Source organism: Xyrauchen texanus, chromosome 46, assembly GCF_025860055.1.
Source record: "Xyrauchen texanus isolate HMW12.3.18 chromosome 46, RBS_HiC_50CHRs, whole genome shotgun sequence".
Classification (NCBI taxonomy): domain Eukaryota; kingdom Metazoa; phylum Chordata; class Actinopteri; order Cypriniformes; family Catostomidae; genus Xyrauchen; species Xyrauchen texanus.
In genome coordinates this window covers 5,264,951-5,279,135 of record NC_068321.1, presented here as the reverse complement: position 1 = coordinate 5,279,135, position 14,185 = coordinate 5,264,951, and the positions used below count along the sequence as shown (strand labels likewise).

General features: G+C 41.7%; 1 gene segment (V, D, J or C); it reads left to right on the top strand.

Moving 5' to 3' along the window:
* Positions 1–4,869: 4,869 nt before the first annotated feature.
* On the top strand, positions 4,870–5,390 carry LOC127638322 (Ig kappa chain V region 3381-like). The segment is given in 2 exon segments: positions 4,870–4,978; positions 5,074–5,390. Coding segments are annotated over 2 exon segments (423 nt in total).
* Positions 5,391–14,185: the final 8,795 nt, after the last annotated feature.

The following is a 14,185-nucleotide window of genomic DNA, read 5'->3' as shown; positions in this document are numbered from 1 at the left end:
GACGCCATTTCCCTGGCTTATCACACCCAGGCCGTGTCCCCCCCTTGCGGGTCTGAGCTCACTCCACCAGGAGTGTTGCGTCCTTGTGGGCACTGGCTAGGGGCACTGCCTTAGCAGACATCTGTAGAGCAGCGGGCTGGGCAACACCTAACACTTTTGCGAGATTCTATAATCTCCGAGTTGAGTCAGTATCGTCCCGTGTTTTCTCAGGTCCGAGCCTGTAGAACTCGGTAGCACGCTGACGATCTGACCGGGTGAACCGCTTGCACCTAGCGCCCTTCCCCCCTAACCAAGGGAAAACAGTGCGCCTCTGTTCCCAGGAGATCCCATTTTTTGGGCCCTAGTTGACTCCTCCCTAGCACTCGCGGGTCCGCAGTTCAGCGGAGGAACTCGCCGACCCAAACCACTGCGGGTACCGCAAGCTACCCTGTACTGGTATAGGTGCTCCACAGGTAAGGCCTCCTGTTCGGATTCCCCCTGTGTGTAATGCCACGGTACTGTCCCCTCACGAGCTGACTCCCGTGTCTCCCTTAGGCAGTTACAGCTGCCTCGGTTGCCGTGCTGAATGCTTCCCCCCTCTACGAGGCTGGATCTACCACCGCACCAACTTTTCCACATAGGTCCTAAGTATAGGCCATCTGATGTATTTGCCACTAAAATTTGCCTCCCCTCTCGGGTAGGTGTGGCCTCCGCAGGGTCTTCTCCACCCTGAATGAGGGCTAAGACCCCCTTCCCTCAATGCGTGTAAGGGCCCCGGCCGTAGTTACTCTATGCGAGAAACATAGAGAGAAAAGAGGCCCAGCCAGGCTGGCCCGTTCCCATGTTGGCAGCCATCACCTTGTTCCCCCCTCCAGGGTAACGATAAGGAGTCTGATGGCTTAAATGGGGCATTGGGGAAGGGTACGTGCAGCCTGATACAGTTGGTCGTTCTGCACGTAAGTATACCTGCTCGCTCCTGTATCAGCAGTTCACATACACGGCTCAGTGCATGGCACTTTTTAAGTGGACCCCTAGTGTCGCTTCTCTGACACAACGTGGAGAGAGCGACAGAAGGGGAACGTCTAGATTACGTATGTAACCTCCGTTCCCCGATGGAGGGAACGAGACGTTGTGTCTCCCCTGCCACGTCGCTGAGCCGAGCCACTGTTGTGGCCGGACCATTTCCGGCTCCTCAGAAAAATCCTGAATGAACTCTCGTATTTGCGCCGCTTAAATACCCGTATGTCCGGGGGCGGGACATGCAAATACTGGTTGCCAACTCTCATTGGCCTTTTTTCATAGTTCAGAGGTGAATATCGGCGCTCAAGAGAGACCCCTAGTGTCGCTTCTCTGACACAACGTCTCGTTCCCTCCATCGGGGAACAGAGGTTACATACGTAACCTAGACGTTTTACATGCTATTGTAGAAATTCACCATTCGCAGTCTGACATGATTAATTTAATCCAGGACTGAGAGTGTCTAATAATAAGGCGGTTACTGAGATTAAGCGAGCAGTATTTGTCTGGTCATGTGATTCTTACATGGCCGCCCTTATGAGGGGACCCCAAAGGATACTGATATGACTTGAGTTTTCATCTCATGTGAGTGCTCATGATTTTATGTGTTTCAAAAAGTTACTTTTAAAAAGAACATTACTAACTATTCTTCTATATAGTTTTCATTTGGAAAGGAGGCTGCAGAACACCTGAATGAACAAATACATTTTGAATGTATTTCGAAAATGAAAAAAAATTTTTTTTCACCTCTGAAATTTATAAACCTGTGAAATTTAAAAAAGTTATAAGGCACTGTATGTCTGTATGAAGACTTTAGGCACATGGGGCTCAGGTGGTAGAGTGGGTTGTCCACTTATCGCAGGGTTGGTGGTTTGATTTCTGACCCACATGTCGAAGTGTCCTTGGGCAAGACACTGAACACCAAGTTGCTCCCAATGGCAGGCTAGCGCCTTGCATGGCAGCTCTGCCGTCATTGGTGTGTGAATGGGTGAATGAGATGCAGTGTAAAGCACTTTGCATTACCGCTAAGGTTAAAAAGGTGCTAAATAAGTGCAGAAAATGTACCTCCGTCCTGAATGATGTGTCCCGGATGGCAGCGGATGAGAAGCGATTACATACTCACAACTCCTCACAACTCTTCATCAGTGACAAGATGACAAGCAAACACAGCTAAAGCTGAACTAACAGAGGTACTCCACTAAAACAACAGAATATTTTGCTCGAAATGTTTCGTTTGTGCTTAGATACAATTTTAACTGCATCTGAGGGAAACAGAGCACATGTTTGGTTTGTGCATCCTTTGTCTTTATGACTTTTTTTACAGTTTATAATCGTTCAGTAACACACTGACATAGTGATTGATGTACGTCATCTTGAAATCAGACACCTGCTCCTAGAAATCCCAACAGCGCAACGAAAGAATTCTCAGATGTACACCACAACAACAACTGTGTTTGCTTGATAACAGACGTAATGTCCACATTTTGCACTAAGCATCACGGGACATTGGTAAAAGGTGGATTAAAGAGACTTTTTTCATAGGCAGGCCGCTAATTCCATGGGGGGTAATTTTAGGTTTGATATTCATTTCATATTCTCCTACAGTGTGTAAGGGACTGTCTGAATATTCCACTGGTTGAAAGGCGGTTGAAGTGGGGGGGCACAGTAGTCAAAATGGGGATTTTTCAGTGCACCTGTGGGCCCCTATAGTCATTACCAACTTTCACCCCATTAGCTAGGCCCTGCCTGTAAATCTGTTGCTTGTGTTTCAGTGGCATAAAAGACAGAAAATACAATGAACAAGAACACAGGTCAGGTGAGGGGAGAAACAATCCCTGCATCTCTACACTAAAAATATATTTTAAGATTTACACATTTCAGTTGAATTGAGTCAATTTTAACTAAATGATATTAAAGTATTTTGTTTTTTGAATTTTATTAATTTCATGTAGTTAAATATTACACATTTGAATTTGTTCGAATTTTGTTATGAAATTGAAATGTGTTAATTCTAAAAATAGGTAAAAATATTATTTTGAGTATATTCACTTAATACAATCTTTTCTGTTTTTATTTTATGATATATTTTATGACTATTATTAAATGTATTAATGTTACAATGTTCAGTAAATATATGAAAATAATAAAGAGAGTATTTTGCTGCTTTCAATGTTGCAGTCTTTGGTTTTAAACAGTTGTAAAGCATTAGCTGTATTAACACTACCAGTTATTTATTTATTTATTTATCGAACGATACATACGAAATTGATACAATATTTTTTCATCCCTTGAGTGATTGATTGATTGATTGATCAATTGATTGGTTGATTGGTTGATTGATTGATTGATTGATTGATCGATCAGTTGATCGGTTGATTGATTGATTGGTTGGTTGATTGATTGATTGATTGATTGATTGATTGATTGATTGATTGATTGATTGATTGACCGATTAAGAAGCAGTGGGAAATGATACAATGTCACCACAGATGTTGAAAAGTTTTTTTTATTTTTTTGTTTTGTTTTTCTGAATCCCCAAAATGCATCAAATGTTTCTAGACGTGGAGAAAGAGAAAAAAATTATGTATTATTGAGGGGCTAGAATGTTTCATTAGGTGTTACAGTGGCGGTCCGTGCATTTTAAGTCTAGGCCTTCAGCGATTCATGCCATTAAGAAAACAGTTTCACAATGAATAAGTAAAACGTATGCCAATATAAAGTAATTATACATTACGTGGCAGTCAATACTAATTGGCATTTTAAAAACATGTCCATGCATGAAAGCCAGAACCAAGGAGGTCTAATAAGAAGATGCTTGCAATACATTTTGTTTCATCCGGGTACACGGTTGCTTTTCAAAACTTGATCCGACACTGAATGCTCAAACAGCCGAATTTACACGTAGAAAACTCCTGATGTTGCTATAACAATGATGCAAAAAGCACTTACCAATTTACCTGAAGTGAAAATCAGTCCTCCTGTTTAATAAATCAGTCACATGATCATGGAGAACATCTCAGGTTTTTAAATCCATAAGAATCTCTTTCTCAACAGCAATATCAGCAGTGATGACAGCCGACTGGTCAGCAAGATCTCTCGCTCTTCGCTTTTAAATTACGTACATCACTTAAAGCGTGATTGTGTCACTCAAGGCCAGCTAGAAGGCCTCCACTGGGACATATCCTAAATATTACACCCACAAAGAACAAATCAATCAATCTGATTGGCTGATGAATCTGACAATCTGACTTTAGATGCCTATTCACTGCAGTGTTGAGGGATTCTGCAGAAATTCTGAAGTCCTGACGGGGTTGAGCTCAGATTCAAGGGGCATGGCTTCGGGCATGCTGATTTGTGAAACAGTTGTCACACTATGCTTGTAAGGATCATTAAATAAATTCTGATTGGATAAACTTTGCGTTTTTTGCTATTCGTTTGTTGATGAACTAGGAGTGGAAAGCGATTGAAAATACATAGGCAAAAGGTCAATGAGATTGAAAAGATGAAAAAAATATTTTTTTATTAGGCATGTTATGCCAGCAGAGAAGGCTTTGCTACCCTGAGAAATCACCACTGAATTGTTTTAAAGATACAACAAAAATAACTTCATAACTGACTGATCACAGTATTCAGAAGAAGTGAAACTGGTGTGTTCCAGTCCAGATCATTGAACCAATCAAACAGTGTCACTGGGAGTGTGGAGTGAAAATCATATTTGCATTGACAGGATGAAGTGATTCTGTTCCTCTCAGAATAGAGCAGCTCTGTCTCCAGATGTTCAAACCACAACAGCTTTATTTTACATCACTTCTTTGCATTGTCAGCACATGCTTCAGTGATCTGAGAGTGTTTATAGTGCTGTGAGTTTAACACTTCATGACTGACAGCAGAACAGAACACAATCTTCATCATCACACAACACAAACAACAACAATGACCTTCAGCATCATCTTCATCTGGACTTTTGCCGTTTTTATTCAAGGTGAGTCAAAGACTTTATATCTGTTGTTATCAGGACTAATAGTATGTGATGGTAGAGTTTTGCACACTAATAGATTTATTCCTCTCTTTTTTCAGGATCCAGAGGAGTCACTCTGACTCAACCTAAAGTTAAAACTGTTCAACAGGGACAAACAGCCACTATAGAGTGTCATATAGATGTTGGGATATACAGCACCTACTTAGCCTGGTATAATCAGAAACCTGGAGAAGCTCCTAAACTCCTCATTTATTATATAAGTACTCTTCAGTCTGGAACTCCATCTAGATTCAGTGGCAGTGGATCTGGAAGTGATTTCACTCTGAGCATCAGTGGAGTCCAGACTGAAGATTCAGGAGATTATTACTGTCAGAGTGAACACTATATCAACAGTAAATATGTGTTCACACAGTGATAAAGAGTCGTACAAAAACCTCCGTCAGTCAGACTGCACAGTGACTGCACTGATACAACTGACAGATTCTGCAGCTGCTCGTACAACACAATCACACACAACACTGATCAGTGCACAAACACAATCACACACAACACTGATCAGTGCACAAACACAATCACACACAACACTGATCAGTGCACAAACACAATCACACACAACACTGATCAGTGCACAAACACAATCACACACAACACTGATCAGTGCACAAACACAATCACACACAACACTGATCAGTGCACAAACACAATCACACACAACACTGATCAGTGCACAAACACAATCACACACAACACTGATCAGTGCACAAACACAATCACACACAACACTGATCAGTGCACAAACACAATCACACACAACACTGATCAGTGCACAAACACAATCACACACAACACTGATCAGTGCACAAACACAATCACACACAACACTGATCAGTGTACAAACACAATCACACACAACACTGATCAGTGCACAAACACAATCACACACAACACTGATCAGTGCACAAACACAATCACACACAACACTGATCAGTGCACAAACACAATCACACACAACACTGATCAGTGCACAAACACAATCACACACAACACTGATCAGTGCACAAACACAATCACACACAACACTGATCAGTGCACAAACACAATCACACACAACACTGATCAGTGCACAAACACAATCACACACAACACTGATCAGTGGACAAACACAATCACACACAACACTGATCAGTGCACAAACACAATCACACACAACACTGATCAGTGGACAAACACAATCACACACAACACTGATCAGTGTACAAACACAATCACACACAACACTGATCAGTGGACAAACACAATCACACACAACACTGATCAGTGTACAAACACAATCACACACAACACTGATCAGTGCACAAACACAATCACACACAACACTGATCAGTGGACAAACACAATCACACACAACACTGATCAGTGCACAAACACAATCACACACAACACTGATCAGTGGACAAACACAATCACACACAACACTGATCAGTGCACAAACACAATCACACACAACACTGATCAGTGGAGAGGATTTTAGTAAAGTTAGATACTTTATTGGTCACGCAGGGGAAATTATGGTGCAATAGCAGCAAACAGCATCACTGCAAGACATTACAAAAAATGCTGAAAATACAAAGATGAAGATTATTCACTATATATGTATATAAAATATATGATTTATCAAAAATATGCACAAGTGGTACACATAATAATTAAATAATAAAACAAAAAAACTATTTATTTAAACTGAATAATACTTCTTTACTATCCTGATTAAAATGTGTTGCTGGTTATACAAAATATTTCTGTTCAAACTGGAATAAAATGATCCTTTTGTGTTATTGATCATTATTTGATTATTCCTGTTCCGTGTGCTCAAGTGGAGTTACTGATTACTTTTCCATTGGGAGTGTTCACATGTAGGGGGATGAGGCGCTCTGCTCAGAAAATACAGAGACCGGCAGTGAAGCAGAAGATTTGTGTCTTTTTATTTAACACTTTATATCTCCCCTCATCAGGCGTGAGGGTGCTACACATACAACACACAATAAACACAAAATACAGAGACAGTGCACTACAAGAGGTGTTAAGTTTCTGCTTCTCAGTTGAAATCTAATGGTAAATGCTCAATCTCTGCACAGATGAATTACAGAAAGTGCAGTAATATCATCAGGACAAAAACCTTCTTTATTGCCCACAGTTTCACCAGAGCTGCTGGATCAGTCCGTCAATGAACATGATCCTCATTTCCACAAGTGTGCTGTGAAGAGGGTGAAAGGTGTTGTTCACAAAAGTAGACAAAAATAGCAGGCTGAATTTTATGAAGCACTTTTCCATGCAGTAAAACAGTAACGAGAGGCTTTAGAAGACAGAGAACAAAAGCACTGAATGAAGTGGATATTTACTTACAATTGACAGAAACAAAACCTGCAGCTGCATTCAATCGTTTGCCAGTGATGAAAAAGGTCGTGTGTGTGTGTGTGTGTGCAGCCTGTGAGTGATTGTCCACTGCAGGTAAATATATTTTATAAATCAAAATACTAATATTAAATTAAAGCAATAATAATAAAAAAAAATTACCAAGCCAGTGCAATGTTTATTGGACATGTTCCTTGGAGTAGCCTACCATATAAATACCATGATATATTATAAAATACCACGGTTTTACCATATTGTATACCATCACTGTAACATGATACTGCCACAGCAGGCTCTTGAGAAAGGTAACTTCAACTTGCGCTGTGTTGAAGGCGTCAATATGTTTTTAGTCCACCATTTTATTAATGCTACACGATATGTGGTCATAAAAAAAAAGACGAAATGGTCAAGTGATATGAGGAAAACATTTCTTTATTAAATTAATTACAATGTGTTGGTGATAAAAGTGAGTATAAACATTTAATTGATTATTCCTGTTCAGAATTGTCCAGTGGAGTTACTGATTACTTTTCCATTGGGAGTGTTCACCTGTAGGGGGAGGGGGCGCGCTGCTCAGTAGGGATGGGCGATACCGCTTAATTCAAGTCCAGTATCGTCGATACCGTTACCAATACCGATACTATCATTCAATTTATTTTCTTTTCCTTTTTTTGCAATTTCTTGGAATTTAATTGGTAAATTAAAATATTAGATTTAGTCATAATTCAAGTTATTATTATCTTTACATTTGTGAACCGAACATTATTAGAGTTCTGTTTTGTTTACTATTACAAAAATTAACCATGGTTTCACTGCAGTAACTATAATTTAACCATGGTATTTATTTGAGTTACCTTTTGAGTTAACTATGATTACTACTACAATATTACAGTTTTTTTCAATTGCTTAAGCACAATTTTGAAAACAGGGCCCGGTTTTTCAAACCCCTTCACACAATTAGCACAACAATACACCAAAGTAGCACAACACCTCAGATCATTTGCAAAATGGAACACTTTTGTCAAAACTATACAATGTCTTATAAAAACCTTGTTGCCATAACATAAACCCAACTGTCACGATTCACTGTTGTCTGCCCTGTGTTTCTCCCTTGTCATCTACTTCCCCGACTACACTTCCCATAATTCCCTGCCCTCATCACTGCCAGCAGTACTTCATTGTTCTCACCTGTGTGTCATTTAATCATTATCCTTTGTGTATTTAAAGCCTATTGTGTTATCATTTGTTGTCAGTTGTTGAATGTAGTTGTATGTTTGTTCTTGAATGTGCCCTTCGTGGATGTTGTCTCTTGTTTATATTTTGGTTTCCCATCGTGGATGTTTTATTTGTTCCCTGTGTTTTTGTTGTACACCGAGTTACCCTGTTCATCTTTTGTTTTTCCATTAAAGCTGTATTTAGATCCCACTCCTCGTCTGCCTCGTTACACCAACCATCATATGTTCTGATTCTGTTTGAATCAGTTAAACACTCCTGTGCTCAACCTAAAACACTTTTAGCATTTACACAGAGAAAGTGTCAAAATAAATTCAACCAACACCACTTGACACCAATTGTGCAGACTAATACAAATATGTATTTATTTTCATGTACTCAAGTCAGTCAATACTGAACATTTCAACAAAACATTCATAACAAAACATTTTCCAGTTTTCTTACAGTATTACTGAACGTACCATTGTACTGTAAGCTTACAGTAATACTGTTACATAAATTACATATCCAGTTCAGTACTGAATAAAAAAGAAAAATAACCTAAACATCTCTCCGCCTAGCTGGATCTGGCCACAGGGCCTCGTCAACATCACAGGCTATATATTCATTTGCAAGGCAACATGGGAAGAATCTTTTGGAGTGACGAATCCACCCTTTTATGGATGCTACTTCAATTTGATCACATGCTTCCACCAAAGCTTGAATGAGGGCCATCTGGACATAGGGCCGGAGATCATAAACCTTCCACCGCCATGCTGAGAAGAACTCATCGATGGGGTTTAGGAAGGGGGAGTATGGTGGAAGGTATTGAACTGTAAATTGTGGGTGTTGATGAAACCTGTTTTGGACCAGAGCAGAACGATGGAAAGCTACATTGTCCCAGACGACAATGTATTGCATCTGTTCCCTTTGGTTTGCTGCTGTGATAATATTGTGTAATCTGTCTAAAAATGTAAGAATGAGGTCAGTGTTGTAAGGACCCAAGTTGGCATGGCGGCGGAGGACCCTATTCTGTGTAATGGCAGCACAAAGGGTAATGTTACCCCCACGTTGCCCTGGTACATTGACAATAGCCCTGTGGCCAATGATGTTTCTTCCCCTTCTTCTCACTGTTGTCAGGTTAAATCCAGCATCATCAATGTATATAAACTCATGCGGGACTTCCTCCACATCCATTTGCAAAACTCTCTGAAATACAGCAAAAGATCACATTGTGTAGATCAATTTACTGTAGATCTGCTATACAGTAAAATGACTTGTACAGTAAAAAGGTTATGTGTGCAGTACACAATACTACAGTCAGTGAACAAAACGTACCACCACATATTCACACCGCAGGACTTTCACCCTGTCTGAATTTCTTTCAAATGGCACTTTATACAGTTGTTTCATCAGAACTTGATGTTTTTTAAGGATATGGGCTGTTGTTGACAGAGAGACATGTTGGACATTATTGAAAATTTGGTGATCATTGACAATATGGGCTTGAATTTCTGTAAGTCCGATTGCATTATTGGCCAAAACGAGGTTTATGATCTCTCTCTCTTGCTCCTGTGTGAATATGGGCCCCTCCCTCCTTGGTGTTCTCGACGTTCAATCCTATGTTGGCCAGAAGATAAGTTTCTCACCTCTGCTCTTAATGAAATGTCTGAACTATTGATGCCACCTTGTACCTGCTTAGGTTAGGCTGTACTCTCAGTCCAGCCTCCCTCAGTGTTAGTCCGTGGTTTATTACATGGTCCACCATTTGGTTGTCTTCTTCTTTGTGCATGTCCTACCCCTCCTCCAGGTCTTCCTCTGCCTCTTCCTCTTCCTCTACCTTACCCTCTTCCTCCACCTTGTTCTCTCCGGATTACCCCTCTCATCCGCACTCTCCCTCTACATCTGTCCATTTTGTTTTTAAGACAGGTGAACTTACCTGTTGCCTTTTTATAGTGCTTAAACCTGATTGGTGTGTCTACAATTAAGCACCAGTGTGTGTGTGTGTGTGTGTGTGTGTTTAACCAATTGGTTCATGGGTGTGTTCATTTTTAAAGCCTTTGCTTTGAAATTGCAAGGAAATTACATTATGATACATTTCTGTGTCAAATGCATACAAGTGTGTGTAATGTTTTGCAAAATGTGTGAAGCTGACAATGTGCTTACAGTTGTGCAAATCTAGGCCGGTGTTTTGCTCTTTGAGTGTGAGGTTTTGAAAAAAACTGTAAACCATGATTTCAGCCAAAAAATAAAAGTAAATAAAAAAACATGTTTTCTACAATATTACTGTAGTATAACCATGGTTAACTATTATATTTAACTATTAATCAGCAACAATTACCCACAAACTCATTATAAGAAATGTCACCTTTAGATATGTTGTTATTTTAGTGTGAATTTACTCCAGAAGAAGCCGTTTCTCTGATTTTCTATCATCTCCTCTTCAAGGCACTGATCCCTCTTGTTTGAAAGAGTCTTGTGACGTGCAAGCGCTTGTCTGCTTCTGTCTTTCAGCGTGCATGTTAAGATGAGCAGAAGAAGAAATAGTTCCCATCCTGCACAAGTACTTGCTAATATAGCCTAATCCATTTTATTTCACTTTGAATCATATAATTATTGTTCATGTTCATGGTAATCTAATGATGATATCCCTAGTTTAATTATTTGATTGTAATTTTTTTTTATCAATATGTTTATGTGAGGATCTATATTTCTATATTTATATATAGAATTTAATAAATATTCCTGTCGTAATTTCTTAATTTTCATGCGGCTCTCAAGGCGTCCGGTTAAACCCTTGAATCTTAATTTGCACAGAACATTAAAGAAAGATATTTGAGTTAGTTTTGTGTGCCTGTTTACAATAGTTTTAATATGCTTTTCTCTCTGTCATGTCCACAGAAAGATGGCAAGCGGCTCGTTGCGTCTCTCCCGTGCTCGATTTGTAATTTTCTGACAAGAACCTGTCAGGGTCAAACATGTTTGGCATTACTCTAATGGGATAATCAGGTGATCAAGTGCTGTCCATTCACCTCTCTGCACAGTATTGCTGTTGGATATACGTCGCATTCCAGCGGTTCTCTCTCCACTCTGCACTCCGCTGTAGACTACACCCCTGGGCGCTTCGTGTGTATTTCCTCTATTAGAGCAGGCAAAGTGATGTTGAAAGTCTTTTTAAAGACACGTCTTTTTAAAGATACCCTTCCTTCTCTGTTCCGATTCAGGATGCGGTTGTTACCTCTCCGCCTCTAACGGTCACGATCACTCCCTCACGTGCCTGGGCTATAAGCGCATTGAGGATTCGTGGATGGCAATGTTGCGGTCTCGGCTTTCCTTCTTTCGAGGGAAAACCACTTCGGCTGTCCGCCTCTTGTCTCCACTTAACTACGGGTACGAGACCGATTTGGTTGACGCTGGAGGTGATTCGGGAGCTTCAGTGGGTACGGCTCCACCGGGTGAATTCCCCACGGACCGCCCACTCCCGATACGCTTGTTTGCTTACGTCCAGCACTGGGATGAGACAGGCTCACCTCACCGCCAGCCTCATGACTCTTCCGGAGCTCGTGAGCCGAATGAGATGTTGATCGATGCATCGGACAGTGCCTTGGTGATGTCGATGCCGAGGACTCGACTGGGCTGCTGCCTTTATGTGTTGCGACTGGGTTTTGGGATCGGCGCGAAGCTCGTGGCCACCCCCACCCCTCCGGTCTCGTTCTTCATGGAAGTGCATGATGAGCAGACATGGTCGCGGAGGGCAACTTTTTACTGCCCGATCCAGCCCGCCTTGTGCCGCCATTCAAGCCCATATTGTCAATGATCACCCAATTTTCAATAATGTCCAACAGGTCTCTCTGTCAACAATAGCCCATATCCTTAAAAAACATAAAGTTCTGATGAAACAACTGTATTAAGTGCAATTTGAAAGAAATTCAGACAGCTGCTGGCTCCTAGACACTACCTCACCTGCTTTGTCACATCAACTGCCTCGAGTTGCTGGCAGTACTGCTTGGACTGTGGAGGCTACGGCCATTGATTCAGGGCAAGCATATGTTGTTCTTCCCGCTCTGGTATGCCTCGAAGGAAGACCCCCTCAGCACAGACACGCTGGCACACAGCTGGCCCAGAGGGCTGCGCAAATATGCGTTCCCCCCAGTGAGCCTACTTGCACAGGTTCTGTGCAAGGTCAGGGAGGACGAGGAGCAGGTAACCCTCGTGGCTCTGTACTGGCCCACTCAGACCTGGTTCTTGGACCTCACACTCCCTCCGACAGCTCCTCCCTGGCAAATTCCCCTTAAGAAGAACCTTCTTTCTCAGGGACGGTGCACCCTCTGGTACCCACGCCCAGACCACTGGAACCTCCATGTCTGGTCCCTGGACAGGATGCTCTGGACCTAACTTGTCTACCACTCGCTGTGCTTAACATGATCGCTCAGGCCAGAGCCCATTCTACAAGGTAGCTCTACTCCCTGAAGTGCCGTACCTTCGCTAAGTGGTGTTCTTCCCGGAGTGAAGACCCCCCAGAGCTGCGCAGTCGGGTCAGTGCTTTCCTACCACCAAGAGAATTTGGATGGGCAGCTGTCCCACTCCACACTCAAGGTTTATGTAGCTGCTACCTTGGTTCAAGGTAAGTCCCTCGGTAAGCACGACCTGGTCACCAGGTTCCTGAGAGGCGCCAGGAGGCTGAACCCTCCTAGACTGCACCTCTCTCAGGTCCTTTCAGGCCTACGGAGAGTCCCCTTCGAGCCCCTCAAGTCAGTTGACTAAAGACCGCCTCTTTGAAAGCCACGCTCACTTCCATCAAGAGGGTCGGGGACCTGCAAGCGTTCTCTGGCAGCGAAGAGTGCCTGGAGTTCGGTCCGGAGGACTCTCACGTTATCCTGAGACCCTGATCGGTCTATGTACCCAAGGGTCCCAGTACCCCTTCAGGGATCAAGTGGTGAGCCTACAAGCACTGCCTCCAGAGGAGGCAGACCCAACCTTATCGTTGCTGTGTCCGGTGCACGCTTTGCGTATCTATTTGGATCGCACGCAGAGCCTTAGACTCTGAGCAGCTCTTTGTGTGCTTTCGTGGACAGCGGAAAGGGAACATCGACACAACGTCAAGTGAGTGACACAAAGGGGAACACAATCTTCATCATCACACAACACAAAACAACAACAATGATCAGTGGAGTCCAGACTGAAGATTCAGGAGATTATTACTGTCAGAGATATCACAGTGGTGGAGTGTTCACACAGTGATAAAGAGTCGTACAAAAACCTCTGTCAGTCAGACTGCACAGTGACTGCACTGATACAACTGTCAGATACTGCAGCTGCTCATACAACACAATCACACAATATAGCCTAAAGTCTTAAGATACTTTAAATAATATTTATTTATATACTTTTGACTGCTAATTTATATTTAATTAAATATTTGTATTTGTCTGAGTTTGTATTTTTCAAACTGTATCAACATGCTGTTTATTAAATCATAGATGTGCTTTGTCAAATTGTCCATTGATAAAAACATCCAAATAAAGTAGCTGATTATGCTGAGAAACATCAGTCAGTGTTCATCAGTGAAGAGCTGTGATTAACAGA